General features: G+C 34.6%; 1 protein-coding gene and 1 long non-coding RNA gene across 2 annotated transcripts in view; both read left to right on the forward strand.

Moving 5' to 3' along the window:
• The window catches only part of LOC136824354 (coiled-coil domain-containing protein 149-like), a 58749-nt gene that overhangs the window by 31704 nt on the left and 2824 nt on the right, over nt 1–24221 (forward strand). Inside the window, exons 7-9 of the mRNA XM_067080509.1 lie at nt 19155–19273; nt 19556–19688; nt 23849–23922. Coding sequence (XP_066936610.1) covers nt 19155–19273; nt 19556–19688; nt 23849–23922 — 326 coding nt within the window. The remainder of the gene's footprint in view (nt 1–19154; nt 19274–19555; nt 19689–23848; nt 23923–24221) is intronic.
• On the forward strand, nt 9519–10876 carry LOC136824326 (uncharacterized). Its single transcript, XR_010849119.1, has 2 exons — nt 9519–9591; nt 9959–10876. It is a non-coding gene; the product is annotated as an uncharacterized lncRNA (long non-coding RNA).

Consider the following 24221-nt stretch of genomic DNA (forward strand, 5'->3'; position numbering starts at 1 on the left):
TTATAGCGCCAATATAAGGGCCAACCTAAATAAAAGGTCGATACAGCCGACTCTCTCTAATTCGAATCTCTATAATTCGAATTTTTCTGTAATTGGAACTAAAATATTGGTCCCCTCAGCTGGAAAATGGTTTGAATTACTCTCTGTAACTCGAACCTTGAACCTCCCCTGAAGATCGAATTAGAGAGAACTGTATAAAGATACCTTAGGATATCTATTTTTGAACAAGGAAAAATTTTAATTTTGGATAGAATATCTATGTATCATTTTTGAAGCATACCAGCAATAACGCAAAAAATGCATGTGTGACGTCACTTCTTGTTTACACATGTGACGTCATCGTGCTCTCGGATATGTTAAGACTTAATGGAAAAAATATCCTCCGTCACTCGTCGGAAATAATTGTCGGCATTTTTACTTTTGATGTGTGAAGTGGTGTATGGCTTAATGTCGTTCTCCCGTTGATCGAATATCAGATTTTGTGGGTTTCGTTTCTGTTTACGTTTTCTATAAGAATTTTAATTAGTTTTGAGGATTTTTGTTCTCGAAACTTTTGAGCTCTTTACCGTTGTCTCGTCCGATAAATAAGCCTTTATGGGTTGTCCAGCTTTGTATATTTTTTTCAGTAATTTTCTTTCATGGCATGAATTTTACCATGCCCATGTTTTCAGCCGATCTTAAATTATCCTAACTGTTTCTTATGTAAAGACAGTGTGTTTTATTCCTGATTAATCAAATCATCCAATCAAATCAGATTCAATATCAACTACACGCTATATTTATACGAATAAATAATTTTTTCTGAGGCTTGGCTGCTCTTGTTCTTCTGTGATTTCAGACTTAAAATGTTCTTATATGTTCTTAATATTCTTGCTTAAGTCATTGATTGACTTAAAGAAAAGGTGGCTTGAATCAAGAGTTTTTTTTGGCCCTTATTGGAATCCTGAGGCTGGGATTATACACAATATTGTTCTTAAGTTTCGGTTAAATTCAGCCTCGTGTTCTTTTGTAATATTATTCTTATAAAAAAATGTTGTATGCCTGATTACACTGGCATCGAAACCAGCCTTTCAGGAGACATCCTCTTTTTCTTAATTCTTTGTGTTTCATATTTTTATGGTTTGGCACACGTTCAAGAAATCAAAATATTTCATTATTTTGTTGATATCCCCGCCGCCATCTATAGGAAAACTCTTTTTAACGTCACCAAATAGATTTAAAATAACTGAACTCGAAAGTTGATTTCGTCTCTAAAAATGTTGGTTCTAACGCCGTACGAGTGCCCTTTTTTATTATAAGTTAGGACACTTTTAAATTCTATCAGCTTAAAATGATCCTTTTATGGGCCTCGAGGTTGAAATATTTATTGTTTAGTCCTCACACATTGATTTCACATTAATTTTTCGGAAAACCCGCAAACGATTTCTTTATTTTTTTTGCCGGATACTTTGGATTTGATGTATCTGCACTTCTGAGGACTTTAGAGTACCTTAAACGATTCGGAACAACCAGCTTTTTCGACCCACAAAATCGAGAAGTCGAGGACTGTAGAAGTACTGATTTACCGTCGTCCTCAGTCAATCATGATCTAAGCAAATCAAAAGAAAAACGCGCATACTTTTTGTCGATCGATAAATTTGGCTGTTGTAAGAGCCACGATCCTGATCTAGTTTCAAATGCGAGACTTGTAACAGAAATTTAATGTTGCGAGCTGGTTTAGGTAAAAATTCAGCCATTAGAAAAGAGGGTATTCGAATCGACACAATCAAGGTAGGACGATTTTATGCCCTATAAAAGTACGATGTAAAAACAGCTCTATAGTGTCACAGATTTTCACAAAAATATTCATTTTAGGAAGGAAGAAGATCTGATTTACGATTTCAAATTTCATGTCATATAAGTTTCCTGTGTTACACTATGTACTGACCATTACAGTTAGCAATGTTCAACATCTACATAATTGCACATACAGTCAACTACTCTCCCTAATTCGAATCTGTGCTATTTGAATCTTTCTATAATTCAAACTAAAATATTGCTCCCCTCGGCCTGGAAAGTTGTATAAAATAGTCTCAAAAATTTGAATCTTTCTCTAATTCGCAGAAAATTTTTAGTTTTTTCATGATCGAATTAGAGAGACTCGATTCGTGTACGTTTGTGCAGAACGAACCCTTATGAAGACAAAGTTTTGACGAGAGGTATGAATGTTTTGACTCGTCGTGATTTTCGTTGCTCTTAAAAGAGAGACCTTTAAAGGTGAAAATTTCAGCCTTTATGATGGAACATTGTAATTTTTTGTTGTTTTTTGTTACCCTTAGAACCATTTCGGCAGATCAAAAGCCGAGTCTTACTCTCCCCATAAACATAGTGACCTATTTTTTAGTCAGGCCAACAGGAACTTGTTTAGTGCACATTCAGCCTCAATCCCCAGTGATTCATTGCGAGTGTGAAAACAAACTTCACATTTGTCAACAGTTTTAAAGTGCAACGATTTCGGTCTAAAAGCAGGCTGACTTTCTGTCTCCCATCTGTTCGATATTGAGGCGGCAAAATCGCGATGGCAAGATGGCTTGTTCACATCTTTACTTTTCACAGTAGTAAAACATCGTATCTCTGTAGCTGAAACCAGCAAATCTACTCCAAGCTATGCTGGAGAATGTGACGACGTTTCGGGTCCTTATTTACGACACTTGTTCCTTACACCGCCTCGACATCAAATGCACCTGCTGCTGGTCAATTTATTTCAATTTCGCACTCGCATTTGTTAATACTGTGGATTTTCAGCTGACTTTTGTTTAAACTAGAACTCAGGCCTATCATAGGGGGTCATTGGGGTTTGAGACGCTGACGCCTTTGACCACTTGGCCATCCACTCCTTTTACACTTAGAGTATCATAAACGATATTCATTTTAGGAAGGAAGGAGATCTGATTTACGATTTCGAATTTCATGTCATATAATTTTCCTGTGTTACAATCTGGGCCAATCTGTGCTGTCGACTTTCAGGTGACTTTTGTCCAAACTAGAATTCAAGCCTACAATCTCGGTCAAAATATATTGAGAATTTTGGTTAATTCCTCGCTTTTAGCAATTTTAAAAGTTCGGGCGAGAAAGTCGGTTTTGGGCTAATTGATAAATTTATTCGAATATTTCAATTTGGGAGGGGTTTATAGACTTCCAGGCTATATTCTCTGTACCATTCTTGAACTTTTGAATCCTAAGGTCCTCCGAAGTCTTAAGTCTCATGTTAAAGCTCAGAGTTAAAACTCTACCCTTCCAACCTAAGTTAGAGCGCTTCCAAATCGATTGTAGCTATAAGATTTCGTGGGAATTGCCCTTTTTTCTCAAATATTACGAACATGATTGTACCATAGGGGTCATGAGGGTATCATAAATCATCGTTGCGTGAGATGTTTCAACCCAACAATCAGATATTAAGTAGCTGTTTTTGATTCAAGAAATCATGACCAATTTTCGATTAATAGTTCTTCGCGAAAACTTTCTTTAATGAATTTTAAACTTATTAGCGATAATTGATTTGTTGTTGTTTTAAATGTTCATACTCTCTCGAAGAAAACACATCTAATTAAAATTTTGCGACTAGCGTAGCACATAAATAAGGAAAGTCGATATTCTCTACCCCTCTCTCCCTCTAATTCGATATTAAAGGGAAACATATTTTCGAATTAGAAAGACATCGGAATGATTAGGAAGAATTGACTGATTTTCCGTTGAATATTTGGGGTCCTTATAATGTTCAAAAGCTTTTTCACAAGGACAAAATAACAAAGTAAACATTTACTTAAGGCATGGGGACACGAGAAGTTTTTTCGTGTTGATGCAATGCAACATGCTCCATCCCACAAACACAAGAAAAAAGTGTGTGTTCCATGGTTTCTATTTTTGTTTCATGGGACAAAAAGTGAGGGAAATACCCAAAAGACACGCTGAGTGAGATTTCACTTTTATTGGTAGCAAGAAAAATGGGGTAAAGACACGAGAAAGCGTTTCAGGTTGGTGGTATGGAGCATGTTGCATTGCACTAACGTGAAAAAAGCTTCTCGTGTCCCCAAGCCTTTACTAAAAAAGATAAAAGATGCAAGAAAAGCTTTTTTACGATACATATCTATATTAGCCCAACGATGTAAAAATAATAGATAACCAACTTGCCTTGATTCTCAAAAAACATCCGTGTTATGGTTGTAAAAATATTAATGACATTTTGCATCGTAAAAAGTGCAATTAAATAAAAACTTGCTTCATTTGCAACCTTCTATTGGACAGAATCGATCACGTGATGTATATTTGTCCAAAATTTGGGTTAGAAAAAGTGTATTTTCCTATAGGCAGCCTCACAGAAGGAATTTTTTAATTAGATATTATTGTTCTATAAACATTCATCTGTTTATTTTGTATCAGGCAACCTTCATGCACTTTTCATTCGTGAGATATTGCACTTCAAATCACACATATATTTTTCAGATAACATCATTTTATGAGCGTTTATTTATCCAGATGAAGATTAAGTGGTATCAGGCCGATCCGTAGTCAATTTGTCTAAAGATTGGTACCTTTATCTTTTGAAAAAAATTCCAAAATTTGCATTAAATAACAATTCAAATTTTCTATCAATTCAGTGGATGTCAAAAAGTGTGTCAAAATCTAGCTAAAAGCATAACACGCACTGCACACAGAGCTATTTAAAGGAGTGCTCATTTCAATAGGAAAACAATGGTTGTTCTCTTGGGAGAAGTGCCTTCTAGAGGTAGTTGGTTATCTATTATTTTTACATCGTTGATTAGCCTTATTACGGATATTCAGATGGCCCATGAAAAATTCACTATGGCTCCACCAAGTTTAATAATTTGCTTTGTTACTGTCTAATTAGTATTAGGCTGCGTTAACGACCGCCATAAAATACAAATCAAGAATAGGAATGCGGTTAAAATAGGTAGTAGTACCACCATTAATGACAAACTACCTTCTTAATTGTAGCCTTTAAACGATACTATATTTAGAATATTGCGCGCTTTTAATTTTTTTTCTTCATGTGGACGGTTAATTACTAATATCTTAATAACCATTTCCAACCAATACAACCCCTCTTATTAATATTTTTTCCTTCTCCTCCTATGTTTTAGTAGCTGAAATTGACGCTTTTTTAATGAGGCTCTTGGAAGAACTCATTAAGTAGGGTCTGTTCGAATTTCCTCTTTAACCCGGTCGTTAAAATACCAACCCATTAGTTCGATGTCCCTTCTTGTTGCACCCACACTAATAAAGACCTCTAAGATGAAGAGCTCTGTTGTAATACTGCTATTTGAATTTATTTTTTGTGGTAAACCGGGGGTAAACCAAATAATCTGGGCAAGTAATCCCCGTCTGTATCCCAACCCAATTTGAAATTAATAACAATTAATTTAGTCTCCTCAATATAATTTACAGTGGAGAAAAAAGAAAAAAATCTTTTTTGCTCGTTGGAAAGAATATCAGGAGTGGAATATTATGAAATAAAAAAAACATCCTTAAAAGATTTGAAAATGAAGATGTTTGAAGATGTGAAGATTTGAAAAAATGTTCCTAAAATTATCATTTTCACTAGGAAAGCTTTTATTTCCGAGTTTATTTTACTAAAGATAAGCCTATATAAAAACACCCCCTTCTCACAGACCCCCTGGGAAGCTTTTTTTATAGGCTGGATTAAGTGGCCCGGTAGTATATGGTAATAATGCTTTTCTTAGGCGAACAGTCAACCTGATTTTAGTTGTTTTTTGGAAAGTAAAAATAGTATGACACAATGTTTTTATTTGAGAATAAGGGATTGCAAATCTGTTATTGATGTTTCTTTCTCATTCTTGATTATATCTTTTAACTCCAAGTATAGTTTTATTGTTAATTGGATTTTTAATATTTCTCTCAAAATGCATGGGCCCCGTCAACGGGGGGGGGGGGGGGGGGGGGTCCATCCCCCCCCACTTTTTGGTAGACCATGTAATACGTTTTTAAGAGTTACTATTTTAAGCTGGTTTGAGACCAAATCAAACCACAAAAACTATTATTCTTCCCAATTAGATATCGTTTTGAGGTGTTTTGAGGGTGTAACATTTTTTTTCCAAAATGTTGCCCCCTCACTCAAAATGGCTCGCCGGGGCCCATGAAATGGCAACCTCGCCAAACACTCCTAGTCTACTTCACTGGACTCAGCGTCATAAAGAATTATCAAAAAGCAAAGTACAGCCAAAATTAGATTCCAGGTACCATTCACAATCACCCTTATCGAGGAATAGATATGCTCTCCGTCGCAAAGTGCAAGTTTTCTGGAATGTAGGATTTACGTCAATGAAATTTGAATTTTCCATCTTTTGCTGATTGCTAATATCCGGCAAGAAAAATGTTATAATTCTTTTGCATGCGTATTTTTTGCGAAATTAGATCTGCCGTAATTTAGCTGTAAGATAATTGAGACTCTGAGATATTCGGTTCTGCAATTATTTTTAGATGTTATTGCTGATGTATACCCATTTTCTATTTTTGACCTTTAACGATTTGTGTCCTTGCAATTTTCATTTTATGCATACATGCATGCACTCGTTCAAATTTTTCTCCTTTAAAATTCGTTTAACGTTATGGAAATTTAAGAAACAGTGCAATTCATACTGTATATGTATGCATGTAAGCCACATGGATATCTTTTGGTTAAGACCCTTAACGGGGTCTTCACACTTGTTCGACACTATAGCTGTTCGACAATACATTTGGTCGACAATTTGCTAAAATTTTCGAACAACTACAGTGTTAGACTTTCCAATTGTTCAAAATCCCAGCTGTTCGACTATACAGGATTCATGAAAAATGTTGCCCTGCAAGCATGTATCGTCGAACAACTGGGTTGTCGAACAATTGTATTAACACGTCAAATATCGAACTTGCTTTCATCCGCCATTACTTGCCTTACTCGCCATTTCCCTCGCCACTTAAACCTTAGCCGTAGAGAATTCCAGATACATAATCTCTCTAAATTGTCGAACAAATTGACGCTCACTTGTTCGACGATATAATTGTTCGACTTAAATGTCAGTGTATTGTCGAAAAAGTGAGATGTCTAACAAGTAAGCGCCGAACAACTGATCTACCCAGTTATTCGACAATATAATTGTTCAACAATTTCCCCAAAATGTCTAACAACCGAGCTGTCGAACATGTGTACTGTCGAACAAGTGACCTAGCATGCCCTTAACGGTAGATAACTCGCGATGAGGCACATTTGGGACGGCTTGATATCCAGAATGCAATGCTGTAGTCATCTTTATACGAGTGAGATACACTGTGGTACACATTGTGTTGATCACTTGAGCTGTTGCACTCTTTTTGGCCTGCCCCGGAGGTCCTTTAGTTTAACCTTTGTTCGTCCGTCTGTTTTCTCGGGATTGGCCCATTAGTTTTTCTGATTATTTTTGCACAATGATCCAAAATTACAGTAAACACTGTGTCGTCAAACCAGAAAATTGTCGTTTCTAAAAATTTAGGAAAAATGCATCCATTTGTTTCTATACTACTGTGAAAAGTCGGCACAGAATAAAGGAAGTCTAATCGACTCCTATTTATTTTACTGCTTCTGAAAATCGAAGAAGATCAGCCTAAGAATACTTGAATTAAGACTCGGATTTAAGTTATACTTTTGACGGATGTTCAGCTTGAATAATTGTCTTAAGAAATTAACCTGAATAGACATTAAGAATGAAGGTACTTTCTCATAGAAATATGCAAATCTGATTCTCATACTTTTTTTAAGTCATAATTCTAATAAAAAAAGTAGCGGATTGAAGATTCGTTAACTTTTTTAGAAAGAGTGAACACTGTGCTATTTGGTGTAATTCTTTTCTGATTTAAATAGATAAAAAAGATAAAGCTTTACTAATAATTCACAAATAAAGAATTATGTTGAAGAAAGTACTAAAATTTTAGAGTTTCTATAATATGATCAAAATTTTTCACCATAACTCAAAGATATTCAGGAGTGAAATCTACCAAAATTTGAAAGTAAGATAAAATGAAATTCTTAGAGGTGAAAAATTCGGAATTCCGAAAATTCAAAAGTTTAGGAAACATTATGATTAGAAAAATTCGGAATTCCGAAAAATTGGAAATATTCAGAATTTCGAAAAGTCAGAAGCATTCGGAATGCCGAGAAAATAGTAAAAATCCGGAATTCCGAAAAATCAAAAGATTAGAAATTTTGAAAAAATCATAAAAATTCGGAATTCCGAAAAATCATAAAAACTCGGAATTCCGAAAAAATTGGAAACTCAAAGTGATTGAATTAACAAGATTCAGATTAAGACGGTGTAACTGCAATACCAATATTACTGCTGATAGTTAGGGTATTTACAAAGTATTATCTGATGTGATATATATGTTGTTGTACTGACAGGAGTCTCTTTGAATTCTTCGTGTATTACTTTCTTAAATCCTGTAATTTGCTTTTGGTAGTATGGGTAGTATTCACCATTTGTATTTGTCATAGCAAAAACTTATTGATCTTTCCTTTGCATGACCACCTCTTCATTGAAATCTTTCCAATAATTCACATTAGTCAGCATTTTCTTCAATACTCGTTCAGATGCTGCTTTTATAGCAGTTTTGTCAGCGCTATTCAGCTGTGAACGTGCGCAAGTCCCAACATTTACCTTAAAAAAGAAAGAGTTATGTTTCACTTGTACAGTTTCACATCCTTCTAGAATTCAATAGTTTTGTGTGCAGTCAAAAAGCTCTCAAAATAAAATAAAACGTCCAGCATTCGCTGTTTGCGCTGCATTCTGAATTCTTTTAAAATTACTAAGGTGTGATAAATATGTGCAGTGTGACGAGAAAACTTACAGCAGTCATTCTGTTCGTCATCGGCTTGCCATCTCTGGTGTTTGTTATTATTTATTTTCTTGATGGTGGGACAGTGCTTCAGTCGAAGCTCCAGATGGAACTCTGATTGATAGCATGTTTTCTTCGATAAAAAACACAGTTCTGACTACCTCGCTGTCATTAAAAAGGCTGAATCCACGAGAGCAGACTTTTTAAACATGCTGGCGCTCTAACCCGCTCTGATATCATATCTTCTTTTGCTTATACTTTTATACATTCAGTATTTCAGCAACTTTTTTCGTAAATGAAACCTCATGATTAAACTCATATCTTCTGTTTTTCGAGAAAGAAAAGAAAAAAAAATTTGTCACCTATGATACTTTGAAGTATTTCGGAATGATTTTAAAATTCAATTAAACTAATTGGTTTCTTCACACAAGCTAATTTTTTCGTGATTCATTGTATTCTTTTGCGAAGGCGTCAAAATTTCGTTAACAGAGCCTTTTGTTATTAATAAAGAATTTTTAGTTACCCCCTGTCATTGTTCGAACTTATATGCACATAATAGCTGAGAGGATGATAAAAACAGGGGGTTATTGAGAATTATATTTTTAATCTAATCAACTGAAAAAAGAGCTCTTGCTTATTACTATCAGCCACGAAAGGTTGTTGTGTAGCTGTGATATGAAAATGAATTTCAAGAAAAGATAACATTTTAGCATCTGAAGAAAAATGGTAAGATCGCAATTTATAATTTATTTCATATATTCACCTTTTTTAAGTACTTGTGGTTGTACCGGTTCGTAAATTTGAAAAGATTTTGTCAAGAAAAACCTGATTTCTCTGTTGTAATCAGTTGTAATTCATAAAAAGTTTTTAATCGAGATTTGCAATATATTTCTTTGAAGAATTTTGACAAACCATGTTCTGACTTTGTTAACTTTTTCTTTGCATTGGCACGATTGCTTGATTGCTGTGTAAAATTGCGTACCCAAACACATCGAGGAAATACATTGTCAAATTTCTTCTGACATTTTGGATACAGCATGAAGTGCAGTGCCACAAATACTAATCATTTGATAATACTCTTTTTTCGTTACAGCTGATATGTCAACACGCATATCCAAAATGGCCATTTTCGAATTGAATAATCTGTAACCGAAATCGATGTCTGTCCCGATCACCCCTTCTAACGAAAAAAAATCTGGACGACTTGGAACGATTATGATCAAAGATTCCTCAACGTTAATTACAACCTAGCCAATTCTCGATCGTCGTGTTTCTTGTAAACTCTTGGATATGTAGTGACAATAAAAACGGCGTGTGATGGGTACAAGCTGGCTAATAACAAACAACGATCTTGCTCCACATTTGATTCTTGAATTGTTGGAAATGTTCAAACATTATTACTTAGAAAACTAAGCCTGAGCTAATGCACTCTCAAAGGCTGTCAGAATTCTTATGTTAGTACACGTTTTTTATAAAAACAATCTATATAAGAACATAAGGCTTCGATGGCCAAAATGTTCAAAACATGCTAAGAACATTTTAAGGGTTTGCGGACTCTAAAACGCCCGATTTCGAAATGGACAAAAATAAACGCGAAATTGGGAAAATAAGAACATATTAAGAATATTTTTAGGCTTTAAAAGTTAAGATTATCCAAAGGCTCCAAAATTTTGGATGTTCTTAAAAAAAGAACTTGTACAGGTGTTCTTGAAAGTTAACCTAAATAACCTAAAATTCAAAAGCATGCAAGCTATTATTTTCTAAAGTATGAGTGGCGTAGCAAAATTCGACTTGAATTCTCTATGCTAAGTGATTCAAGGTATAAAAAAATTTATGATCCCTGACGACAATGACCAAATTTGTTCGTCAAATTTAGAAAATATAGGAAGTGTTTAGATATTTTGTTATTTCTAGAACAATTTAGAAGCTATTATACTTTTGAATATTGTTTTATATAAATAGATATCTTATTATATTGTTGAAAAGAACTACAAGCATATTACTGTCCAAAGATTTTTACAGCATCTTCAAGTGTAGTAATTTTTAATGTTAATCCGGATGTTAATTTTTCGGAATTCCGAATTTTTTATTTTTCGAAATTCCGATTTTTTTATTTTTCAGAATTCCGAATTTTTCGATTTTTCGGAATTCCGAATTGTTTTTTATTTTTCAAAAATCAGAATTATTTTAATTTTTCGGAATTAGGAATTTTACCAGACTTTTCAGAATTTCGAAATTTCTTTTGAAAAATATAACAAGGAATGCTGATTTGTTTTATTTATTTGAATTCTGACCTAAAATTCAATTTGTTTTCCTTTGGGGGACATTTTAATAGTAAGATCTGCCATCTTAGACTTTTTTTACTGAAATGTTGTAGATATTAAATTTGGTAAGTAAAATGACAGCTCTTTTTTGTTTTTTTCTAGCCTTTCTCGACTCTCATCGATTCTTAGGAATCAATTGAACAAATTGAAAATTTACTCCGAAAAACTTGCTATTTTAGTAATAGATCCTTGAATCTCGTTTATATTCAGAAAATTAACTGAAACGACAATTTTCTGGTTTGACGACACAGTGTTAGTAACCAAAAAGTGACGGAAGCCGATTTTCGAAAAAAACAACATTTGGGGACAAAGTGAGCCAAAAAGTGCCTGAAAATGGGTTTTTTTGGACTTTTCTTTATGATTTTTTTTCCGTTAAGACAGATAGGTCCATACATCAAGTAGCTTGTTACATGTGATTTTAAAGCGAAGATTTAGACCGAAGATTTTCTGCTGAAACACCTTCGCATTGTTTTTTTTTACTTTTCTACTTTTGCTTACATTGTATATTTCTGATGTCCTCACACAGCTTTCCTTGATTATTTCATCTAACCACGCCCAAACAAAGGTTGCTGGAGACTGTTTATTGAAGACTGTATATATTTGAAGAAGTTCATAACATAGAATCTGTACAACTATATTCTTTCAGGAGATTGGGTGGCAGAGCAGGTATATGCATTTCGTTCTTATTGGGATTTACACGAAATGCTGATGATTAATGTACAGTATTGTTAAAAATACTAAGCTTTGCAAAACTTTTGAAGGCACTCGTGTGAAATAATTGCAGTACCTTATTCCAAAGCAATCCAGGTATTGACGAAAAAGTTATTAAAACTTAATGGAAAAAGTGGTTTGATATTTTTTCCATGTAAACAGGCATAAGTGATGAAACAAAATTTATCAAGCTTGTACCAAAGTTTTGCCTATGCTTACGGGCAAATATTGTCGGGTTTGTAAAAGTGGTCGGGTACTGGCTACTACAAAATGATAGGCCATTATTATTTTGATGCTAATCCGGAAGTGTGTAGCAATTAATAGAGATTATGAGATGCGCTTCTCGTTAGCTTTTATTAACATCCTCCTATCTAATTACTGTTTTCTTGTTACTTGTTGCTTTTTTAATGATCTCCTCTTTTTGATGAAATTTGTTGGAACAGCCTTTCTTAGTCAGTTGATCAGCTACGTGTTTTTTTATAAGAACAACCAAAATTTTTGAAACCTTCAGATGTTCGTAACTTTTTGTTTTTACTTTGGTCCATTTTCCTAAGAAATTGGGTGTTTTAGAGTCCACAAGGCCTTAAAGTGCTCTTAACTTCCCGGGGGGTACTTAGGCAAATGGAGGGTACGGTATGTGCCGCCCTTAAGGGTACCTTTTTTGGATTTCCAAAGTCGGAAAAGGGTCGGAAAAATCAGAAAGTCAAATTTCAGTCCCACTAAGGGTAGGAGAAATAGAAAAATGTCAACTTTATATCGCCAGAAAGATCGAAATTTGGTCAAAATTGGTCAAATTTGTCCCGGTAAGGGTCGTAAAATTCACAAAATTTTCCTTTGTTTTCTCCTTTTTAGTCCCCGGAAGGGTCCGAGGGTCAAAAGTCGGACGGCACCCTCCCCCCCCCCATCAGCTCGCAACCCTAGTACCCCCCGGGCTTAACTTGTTCTTAAGATTTTGTCCATCGAAGCCTAATGTTCTTATATAGTTTGTTATTATAAAAAACGTGTAAGAACTCTATCGGTTATACCGTCAACTCTCTTTCAAATTCGAATCTCTATTATTCGAATATTTCGGTAATTTGAAATAAAATATTGGTCCCCTCAATTGGCAAGTGGTTTAATTTACTCTCTGTAGCTCGAATCTTTCTCTAATTCGAATAAAAGTTTAGGTCTCTTGAAGATCGAATTAGAGCAATACTACAGCGTCTGGACAATATATCTCACTTTGTCTTTTCTTAATTAGAAAATTGTGACCCAGACCCTAGTCTAAGACATAGTAGAAATAAAGCAAAAAGCAATGGAGGGAACAAATTTTAGAACAAACTAAACGGGAACTAAAACTAAACTAAAGTCTATTCACGATAAGTGTGCACTCTTTTTTCATTGACCTATAACTTTTGAAGGAATTCTTCAATCCTTATCAATTCGGTGTCATTGGAAAGATATTAGTGAGTGAAACAATTTGAAAAAAAAAATCTTCAAAAAAATTCTGAAAATGCCGATGAAAATGAAGAAGAAAAAAATAAAGATCTTGTAGAAAAGTGCTATAACTATCATTTTCACTGAAGTGAAACCTTGATCATCGAACGTCATCACTGTGAAAAAATTTCTCAAAAATAATCATTCAGTCAAAAGATATCAAACAAAGTTATAAGCTAATTGACGTCTAAAAACGCTATTTTTTGCTGTTTTTTGGGGTCAATCACTTATTAACTTTGTATCATAACTTTGTATTGAATAAATATTTTATTAAAATTTTTTCACAGAGATGACCTCCAAAGATCAAAGAATCTCTCAAGTGAAAATGAAAGTTATAGCACTTTTCTACAAGATCTTCATTTTTTTCTTCTTCATTTTCATCTTCATTTTTAGAATCTTTTTGAAGATTTTTTTATTTCAAATTGTTCCACTCACATATATCTCTCCAACGATACCAAATTGATAAAGATTGAAGAATTCCTTCAAAAGTTATAAGTAAAAGAAAAAAGAGTGCACACTTATCGTGAATAGACTTTAACTTAGGGGAACAAAAATTGTATTATCACAAAACGCCTATACTACTGTATTACACGCATTATAAACGACTCCAGTCTACCCAGACCCCCTTTTACCCCGAGTTTAACAATTTCAAGCCTTTATGTGACCAATCAACAATAATTTTGATGTACAAATTGTAGGATTTTTTAATTCTTGTTACTTTTTCCAGGCCGCAAACCGATAATAAGAACAAAATGTTTGTTATAATAGTTTGTGGTCTGTATGTTAAGAAATACACATTTTCTTTATAAGAACAAACTATATAAGAACATAAGGCTTCGATGGCCAAAATGTTAAGAACAAGATAAGGCTTTGCCGACTCTAAAAGATCCATTTCTTAAGGAAATCGCCAAAAAAAACTCGTAAAATGGTGAAATAAAAAACATGTTAAGAACACTTTTAGGCTAAAGTTGCAAAAATTTAAGAACATCTGAAGGCTTCAAAAGTTTTGGATGCTCTTATAAAAAAACTTGTAGGCCAAGCCTGAAACTTCAAGTAGAAGACGTCAATGATAAATTAAAGCAAAATGTTATAAGGGAATCCTCACCTTTCCCTCAACTCAAAATTATAGTCCTTGGCTGATACTTCATATATTATTCAGAAAATGAAGTCAAAATCGCTACCTTTTGACCATGTCGGCATATGCCGATATCTGGCAAATAGGTCGAACCTTCTTTTTTTCCTGTGGCAAATAGGTCGAACCTTAAAAAATACGAACGGCAGTTAAAGGGTTAAGGTTTTGCATTAATTTTTGCGCCCCTTTTAAAAATCTCCTGCTTTTGCGCCAGATTTCTTTTTCGAAATCTAGCGCCAAGTATTACTTTCAATCCAGCGTTTGTGTGACATCTACGTGGGCCGCGCAACTTATGTATGAGATAAGTGGTTTCAAATCCTACATAAAAGATCGCTTTTAAGGCTTTCTTCAGCTATTCTTCACTTAGAAGAAGGCTCAATCAAATTTTTACGGACACGTACACACTACTACAATTAGCCAATAATCTTTTAGGAGCCAAAAAGAAAAATTTGCTATCAGATTCCAAATGATCTAAAATTGGAAGAAAGTAATTACTTTTAATTCTTTTTCTTTTTCTCTTAATGTAGAGAGACATAGATAGGTGAATAGCTAATCGCTGATGTATTTTTATCAGTTAACGACTGACTCCAAGCGTAATTTCCCTTCTACGAAATGGAATGCTGCCACTTAGCAAACAAATTTGGAAGAATTTTCTTTTTTTCGTTAACTATTATGATATATCCAATTTTACCATAGTTTCATTTCCTGCTTCAAGAGCTTCGCCCTGATTTTTGTTGATTTCGATGCCATGTTGATATTGAGGTTTTAATCGCTTTCAGAAACCTTCTTTTACTTTCGCAAATGTACTTCCACCTATGCACCAGCTACTACAGATGGTCCATTCTCGTTCATTTTCATTTCGGCCTACGTATGGCTCTTATTAAATCTGCCCACTTGGCGGCGAATTTCACTCAACTAAGACAAGGAAATTTTACAATTCTCCGGTCTAAATATTTCATTTGCTGACGCATGGAGATTTTCAAATGGTCAAAGCGCTGAACCTTCTAAGGATTAGCCGGCTCACGCATGAGTCTCACGGGTCTACTTGTTGAATGCCGAAGTTTCACCTGCACAAGACAAAAAATATACGATTCGTCGGTCTAAATATTTTATTTGCCCTTCTAGAATTAGGAGTTGACCGCAGTTAATATTTTCTTGTCGACCTTGCAGAAACAAAGCAAAAACTCTGTCCATTAGGCCTCTAAAAGATCTTCAATTTTGAATAGGGAATTATTTTTTGATGGTGATAAGGGCAATTACTCAGGCCCAAAAATTCATTTAGCAATCACAGGTTTGCAAAGTTGAGTTAATCATCTATAAAATGCTTCCATCCTGTTAGGAATATGAATCATATTCAAAGTTGCATAACCCTCAGAAAGCGTAGGCTTAGGGAAAGCATTTTTAAGGTTTTTGCAGAGGATATCTACGGACCATGCTGTACCACAACCTCCTCTCAATGTCGTTTAAATCAATTTTCGGTTATCAATTTTAATTCAAATTACCTGAAAACGTTTCATTGCATGAAAACCACATTTTTGCTCGATTAGATGAATTTGCATTTACTACAACAAGAGGGGAAGAAAAAAAATACGGACAATTTTATCATTGAAGGTCGTTAAAATTCGATTTGGAAGAAATGAGCTCAATGAAATTTGATCTTGTTACTGATTGGATATGCGTAAAATGATAATATTGCTTACTTCCGGTAAAATTAGGACAATTTTTTTACGCTAAAATTAAAATTATCCAATCTTTAGCATGGCTTGATAACAAAAGAGTTACTCACAGCAAAAAGATATTTTGAAATTTGGTAGAACCCTCTTAAAAGTACTTTGAACGATTGCACTTTTAAAGCTTGGAGTGTATGTAATATCCAGGCAAGCAACTCCCCTTACGTCTAAAAATAATATCGTTACTTTTTCAAAAGTGTCACAAAATTCCTGGGAACTACACTTATGCCATAATTGGACAGGCCGGAAATATAGAAAAGCCAATCTTTTTTCGCACTTTGTAATCAAGTACATACTTCCGATCATAGAATACAAAATCCACCACGGAGAAGCTAACAATTCACCTTATTTGGTATAACATCTTGTCAAAAGTGAACTCTCCTCCTTTGATCATTTTCTAATCATACCGGAGATTGTAGATAGATGATGATGGATCACTTTTTTACACATTTTTCAAATTTTCGATATTCCTGAGAAAATTTGGTTGCTCGGTGTACTATCTATAAGTGAAGCACGTAGTTCTAAGTTTTTTTTTCTGCTTCTTGCGAATAGCTCTTATGACCTTAACCTTTAAATGATATGCATCACTTTATCCTGTATACATTCGGGATACATTTACAAACTAGTTAAGAAACCTTTAGACAATATTTACTGAAGTTAAGAGCTTCTTAGATACATTTTGTACCATACCAAGCTAGTGCTCTACTCAGCACATTGTTGCGATATTACATCGAGGCCTTTGGGTACTAGAGTTGTCAGCTGACGGGTATGTGGCACCGATAATTGACCCTTGGACCCTTAGCGGGACCAAAAAATGAGAACAAATAGGATATCTTTTGGTTTTATGACCTGTATTAGGAGAAATTTGACCAAATTTCGGTCTTCAAGGAGAAAAAGTTAAATTCAATAAAACCGAGATTTAAATTCTAGTTTTTTCCATCCCTTACAAAAAGGCACCCTTAAGGGCGGTCAATACCTGTACCCCTCTCTTGGGACATTAGGATGCTAGATGATTGACATTTTGACGTATGTTACCAGCTTTGATTTGAGTTTTCCCCTTTTGTTGTTGTTTATTGCGAGCTTTCCAAGAATCTTTGGAAAGAAACATGTTTTCTTTCAAGTACTGGCATTTTATTTTTGTTTTTCTCGTGGCCTTGAGGTGCATACAAAACTGTATACCTGCCAAATCTCTCTTTCCTTTCCACTCAACCGCTGATTAACCAAAACATAAACAGACTTTCTTTAGTACATTGAAGAAATGCGATATGGACGTTCAATTGTCGACATTACGACATTCCATTCGAGAGAAAATATAATACAAATTTCAACTTTTCCCCTCAATATAGCCAGTACCTCACCAAAAACCGAGATTTTTCATTCTGCTTCTGCGTAGAAAAAAGACGTGGCGTCTAGTTTAGGCTTCCCTCAATATAGCCAGTAACTTGTTTCCACAATGCTTAATTCAGTCTTGGCTAATAGTGCAATACTGCATCCCGCTTCTTTTACTTCGTTGACAAAATCTACTCAGTTTTACCTTTACAAGAGTGATGAGAAGGTTAAATGCTTGCTAACCCAATAATATCAAAGTCATGAACAAAATTCTCTGTTTCCGTTCCCCTATTATTGTTTTCTTAAAAACGTAAACAGATCACATTTCGAGTACCTCAAGAATTATAAGGTGATGGTCGCCGTTCTCACTTAACTGGAGCCTCGACATGTCAAAAAATTACCCAACTGTGTTCTTTGCTAGATTCCAGATAAATTTAGTAACATAAGGTGTCATATTATTGAAGCATCGGATCGAATTTATATCCTTCATGGTTTTTATTTTCTTAAGCGCGATGCACTATTTTTGTATCCGAAAAATTTTTTAAGATTGGCAGGGCTGAAATTTGACCTAAGAACAAATTAAGAACAATCTGAACCTCAGATTTCAGAATTCAGTATGATATAAACGATTTTAAGTTCTTTTTCTTCCATTCTTAAACAGACCAAGCGTATTTTGAAAATAATAGAACTGGACGCATAAAAATGAAAACTTCGAGAAAAAAACTGGGTGGTGTCCAAAAATTACTGCATTGACCAAATTATAGAACCTTTTCACTGCACTACATTACACATGCAAACTTAAACACAAAAATGTCTGGTTCTGTTTTTGTTTTGATTCGTTTTTCTTGTTCGTGAGGTATTCAATTTCATGAAAGGCGCGCGTGCATCTAAGAATAATGATCCCTTAGGAGACAAGCGTCAAGTTTCAGGGGATTGAACCTTTGATTGACCCTGTAAATATACAATTTACTTTTCCCTTAAACTTTGTAGATTGTACGCTCAAGAATGCCATACTTAAAACATCATCTTTTCCTCTCTTCTTTAATCTATTGGCACTCATAAAGATTAAATGATATATTTGGTGGAATAATCTTCTTTTCCATCTACTTCCTGAAGGGCTTCTATCCTTTCTACTTCCTCCTTGAGTGGTTCAATCCTAAGTGGTTTAACCGTGTGCAGATTTGATTTTTTTAATTAAGACCTCTTAAAAATGGCGCCCGTGTAGACAATTGAGTTTGAAGCCCCGAAGGGGCTAGTGAGGAATTTTCAACCTCTCTCAAGCAAGAAAAAGAGAAGCCTTAAGTTTGCCCCGCATTTAAAATTTTTATTTGAAAAACACACGGATCACGTATTCTGGATGGGAGTTTCGAGTCTAGCCGCTTCTGGACTTTGAAATCAATGATATAGACTGCATCGACCAGTTATTATGACCGGCATCCTCGTATAAAAATCTGGCTAAATCAATTTGTCTTGGAGGAGAGCCCATGACCTCACAAGCGGATTCCTGACTGCAGATTTGGACGGCCGCATTGAATTACTTTTTGCCTATGTAATCAAGTACCGAACTTTTTATTTTTTATTTTCCAGGTATTTGAAAGAGGTAGTGAAACAGTACAAAGAAGAGAAAAGCGCAGCAAACAATACAGTGCAGAGGTATAAAGAGGCGTTAAAACAAAAGAGAAGCACTCCAACATCCCCTTCTAAAGGTAGCCGTTTATAATTACAGAATTTAGCCAATGTTTTTATGCTCCATTTTGAAATGACATTTTAGCAAGGTCAATAACAATTCTAAATATCCCAAGTTTCTTTATAGAACAATCTTTTAAGAACGCGAAGCTCATTTTTGACCTAAACTGAAGGGTGTATTGAGAAAAGTCGCTTTAACAAGCGAGCCTCGGCCAAAATTTACTGGTTTTTATAGCCTTTTTTCCTATGAAAGTTTTTCAATTGTTGATTGCGGTGGCGAGTTTTGAATTTCTCAATTTCAGGTCAATCAGAGGGATTTTTCACCAAATCTTCAAACAGCGGAACAATAGCAGACCTTCAACGTGTAAATAAAGCTTTAACAGAGAAGCTATCAGAAAAAGATTTGGCCCTCAAACATCAACGAAACACTAACAGGTACTTGTAATATTGAAGCGGAGGCTTTAGTGTAAAGTTAGAGCATTTGGCTACGATGCGCAATGCTTTCAATTCCTTGCGGAGATTGATTGACAGAAGCCATTTTAATTGACGTTGAAGCTTAGTTTTCACTTGGCGATAAGAAACGATAGAAAGCGAGGGAAAATATAGTTTTTAAATTTTTGGTGGGAGCAAACTTAAACGAAGGTATCGCACTGATTTTAAACAGTCGACTTTGTCTGTCTGTCTGTCACCTCAAAACTTTGGGGCAGGCTGAAGACTTCAAAAATGGTCCAATTTGGCTATCTGGGGGTGTTTTTTTTTCTTTTTTTTTTCAAAATTTTCACTTTAAGGGCGTGCTTTACCCCAAATTTTGGTTTAGCCCAAAATGAAAAAAAAAAAAAAAAATTTAAAAATTTCTTTTTTCATGTTTACAATTGTGTCTACGAGTAATTTAGCAGATACTGAAGTTGAGCCAGTGCGATTTGCACGTTTAACAGTATATTAATTTTTCTTGTGTTTGCCAAACACTTAAAAATGGAAATTCAAACTTCGAACCTTGCCAGTTGTATAGATTGACTCCTCATTGTTTTATAGCTTATTCATAAAAATTGTTTTTATTGGCAATCAAATCTCAATTAAATAAGATGAGTTCATTAAGACAAATTAAGAAAAAAACATCTTAATTATATAGAGTGTTTTTTTCTTTTTTGGCCACATGTTTCTAATATGTATTCTACTCGAAGCTAGAATTGCTCTCACAGAATTAGAATTTTCGAATCACCAGACATTCTTTCAAGGAAATCGACCTAAAAGTCATTTTTTCTTTACATTACGGAGTCGAAACTGTTTTGTACCACTATACTCAGTCAGCTCTCCCGTATGAAAAACAATCATTCCAAAATCTCCCGCATTATTGGGATTTTCTCTTGCATTCTCCCACATTTAGTTTTTTCTATTTCTCGAAAATATTTGCAGAGTAAAAAACCAAGTACACATTTTTTTTATAAGAACATCCAAAATTTTTGAAGCCTTCGAATGTTCTTAACTTTTTGAGTTTTATACCTAAAAATGTTCTTAACATATATTCTTATTTTCACCGTTTTCTGAGTATTTTTGTCCATTTTCCTAAGAAATCGGGTGTTTTCGAGTCCGTGGAACCTTGAAATGTTCTTAACTAGTTCCTAGTATCTTGGCCATCGGGGCCTTATGTTCTTATATAGTTTGTTCTTATAAAAAAACGCGTAACACAGGAAAAATTGTACTTTGGTGAGGGAAAGTTGACAGTTATGCACGATATGCACGGAACGATATTTTTTTCGGGCTAATCAAAACAAACCATTTACTTTGATATGTGTGTCTATCGACCTGTACCAAAACCTGCATCAAAGGGGATATAGTTCGAATCACTGACCTATTCATGATATGTACCATTGCGATGTCTTCTGACATTACATCACGGACCCAATAGTTGATTGGTTGTCATGTAGTCATGTAACACCCGTCAATACGTCACTTCTAACCAATCAGCTGTTGGGTCCGTGGAAGACATTGCAATGGTGTATATCATAAATATATCTTATAAGCTTGTTAGCTCGGTTGTTGGAATTACAAGGGCGTAATAGCATATCGGTATGCTCATTGAGCGATCCAACATTCTACCCAGTCAGCTCGATTCCAATCTCCCTTTTTGTATTATTATTCATTACCTCTTTTAATTGTTTTAAACAACAAAATTTGGAAAACTTTCCCGTCTTTGCCCTTCCCCATGTCACCACTCCTGTCCTCATTTCCTCATCTAAATTTGGTCTAAACTCGTATTTCTTAAATCTTAATTTTTGATTGCATTTGTTGACATAATGTATTAAAAATGATGATTGTGATGATGATAATGATGATGATGTCGAGAAATGACCCTTCCTACTTGATGACTATAACTTCCTGTTTTCCCATGAAATCTTCCAACTCTGTGATTTGTCCACCTTTTCTGTCGCAATACTTTTTTTCTATTTTGAAATTTTCTTTCTTCATGCTTGATAAATACATCACGTTTTAAAACGATATCGATATCGATATCGATATGATATCGGCGTTTTTTTTATTGTTTTTTTTTCAAATCGCTTTGGCTCATCTTCATTTTTTACGTACAGTAAACTCTCTCTTATTCGAACTTCTCCCGTCAAGGACAAACCCTCTTAAAATGTTTTCTATAATCCGAGTCTCTCTGTAATTCGAACAAGTAAAATTTACCGTTCCAGTTCGAATTAGCGATCGTTTTTTGTTTTAATCGAACTTTCCTCGATATTGATGAATGACATTATAAATAATATAAACGAAGTTGAAGAACAAGAGCTTGTTATTTGTGGATCTCGAATTTAGACAGCTGTCTCTCCTGAATTCGATCTTCAAAGGACCAAAAATTTCATTCGAATTAGGGAAAGATTCGAATTACAGAGAATAATTTTAAACCACTCTCCAGCTGAAGCGGCCAATATCTTAGTTTGAATAACAGAAAAATTCGCATAATAGAGATTCGAATTAGAGAGAGAGTTGACTGTAGTGAGGGGATGAGGGTTATCCTCACCATTCCATTCACTTCGTTTTTTTTCGTGAAACCGTAAATTCTCAGCAAGCTTCATTCTAAAGGTCGAAAGGCCGTTCAAGAACTTGTGGAATTTTCTTTCTGATATGGTCTTCTATGGTTTACCGCTATCTATCTATGGTCTTTAATCTTCTATGTTAACTAAGTATTTGCTCTTAAAGAAAACGCCTTAATATGCCCCAGGTCTATCATTGTGTGAGAGGGCGTGATAGTAATGAAATAATTTTTATGATTACAACCCAAATACATTCTACCGTCCACAATTTTAGCACTGAGGGGAATTGGAAAGTTTTGTATTGTAGAGCGTCCCAATGATCAAATTCTCTTTTTTTTTGCCTTTTCATTATCTTGTTTCAGTACCGTAGGAAGCATTTTGATATTGGGGGGGGGGGGCATAAGTTCAGTCAAAAAACTAAAATATTTCGAAGGTTACTCGAATTCAGAATCGAGTTGAATATATTGAATATAGAGTTTATTGTCGAATTTATGTTTTCTTAGGGGATAGTTGGGTTTCCATAGATTTCCATGGCTCAATATATTTGGTATACTTTAAATGTTGTATTCCAAGTCTTCTACAAGAAAACATATATTTTCTCTTTGACCTAACAACATTCCTGTGGTTATTATAATACTAAGAGTTGTTGATGATGATTTTGCTTATGTTCAAGATATATTTCATCCAATTTTTTTTCTTACTTGTCCACTTCGAACGTGTCGTACCCAACAAAATTTTTGGAGGCTGGATCAAACCACATAAATGTTATACTACATGACATCACCGGAGCCTGTTTGATCCTCGATGTCTTTAAGGTTAAATTTAACTTTATAAGTCATTTCCTTCATTAAAAGTAAATACAAAAGTTTCATCAGACATGTTTTTCTATACTTGGCGCATACTCTTTCAAAGACTTAAAAATCAACTGTGTGGTTCTTGTTCTTCTGAATTTTTTGAACCCAAGAATTTCATCTATTTCCCCTTTCTTTTTGCTTAAAATGTGTCAATGACGCATGGTCGAATCAGCACGAAAGAAATAAGTGTCTGTACGCTGATGAATTTATTTTCGCTTAGAAAATTGTACTAATAATAGTAGGGGACCAGCTTTTTGGATCTTTAGGACAAACATGTGGATAGACGAGATTCAAGGTCGGATCGTTGTCCACCGGGATGAATTTTTTACATTTGACGGGGGGTCACCCATAAACAGCATAGTGACAAGACCACGTACTTTTCACCATGGCGAATGGTAAAACAATCCCAGTTATGTAATTGCCAGAATTACTAATTATTTGCCACTGGTAATCCAAGAATATCGATTTTTACCGTGGTTAATCAAAATTTGTGATATTCATAACGTTATTATACGGAAGCACCCCAAAGAACGACCAGGCTAAAATTTTGGGTGTTTCAGTATGAAACATTACGTCATGAATATCATTTATTAGCTGCCTAATTTATCATCATTCTTTTTCCCCAGGAGACTGGTTTTTACGCTATTTTTTGGAGAATTTCTACCAGAGCTCTTTTGACATCAAATCCTACTTTCTTTCCATTTTGCAGGATCTTAGGTACACGTGTCCATGAGCTGGAAAAGAAATTGAAAACATTGGAAATCTCTGGCCTCTGGTCTCACGGTAACATTTTCTTTATAAAGAGGTTTCTCACGTCCTTTCCACCATTTTGAAAGCAAATGTTCGAATCTGTAGAGGCAATTCCTTATTCAAGTTGAACCTTTGCTTCCATAATGGTGAATGTTACGTTTAAACAAAACATGATTTTCTATTGTTCAATCATTCAATTTCGAGTGAGATTTTCGGATGTACAGATGACTCTCCAATGGTCTTAATTAGTTAATAAAAAATATCTATTGCAAGTTAGATTTTGGTATATAATCATCCACAGTGCTACCTACCCCTTGGCGCAAAGTACACTT

The sequence above is a fragment of the Clytia hemisphaerica genome, unplaced genomic scaffold, assembly GCF_902728285.1.
Source record: "Clytia hemisphaerica strain Z4C2 unplaced genomic scaffold, Clytia hemisphaerica genome assembly, whole genome shotgun sequence".
In the NCBI taxonomy this organism is placed as follows: Eukaryota; Metazoa; Cnidaria; class Hydrozoa; order Leptothecata; family Clytiidae; genus Clytia; species Clytia hemisphaerica.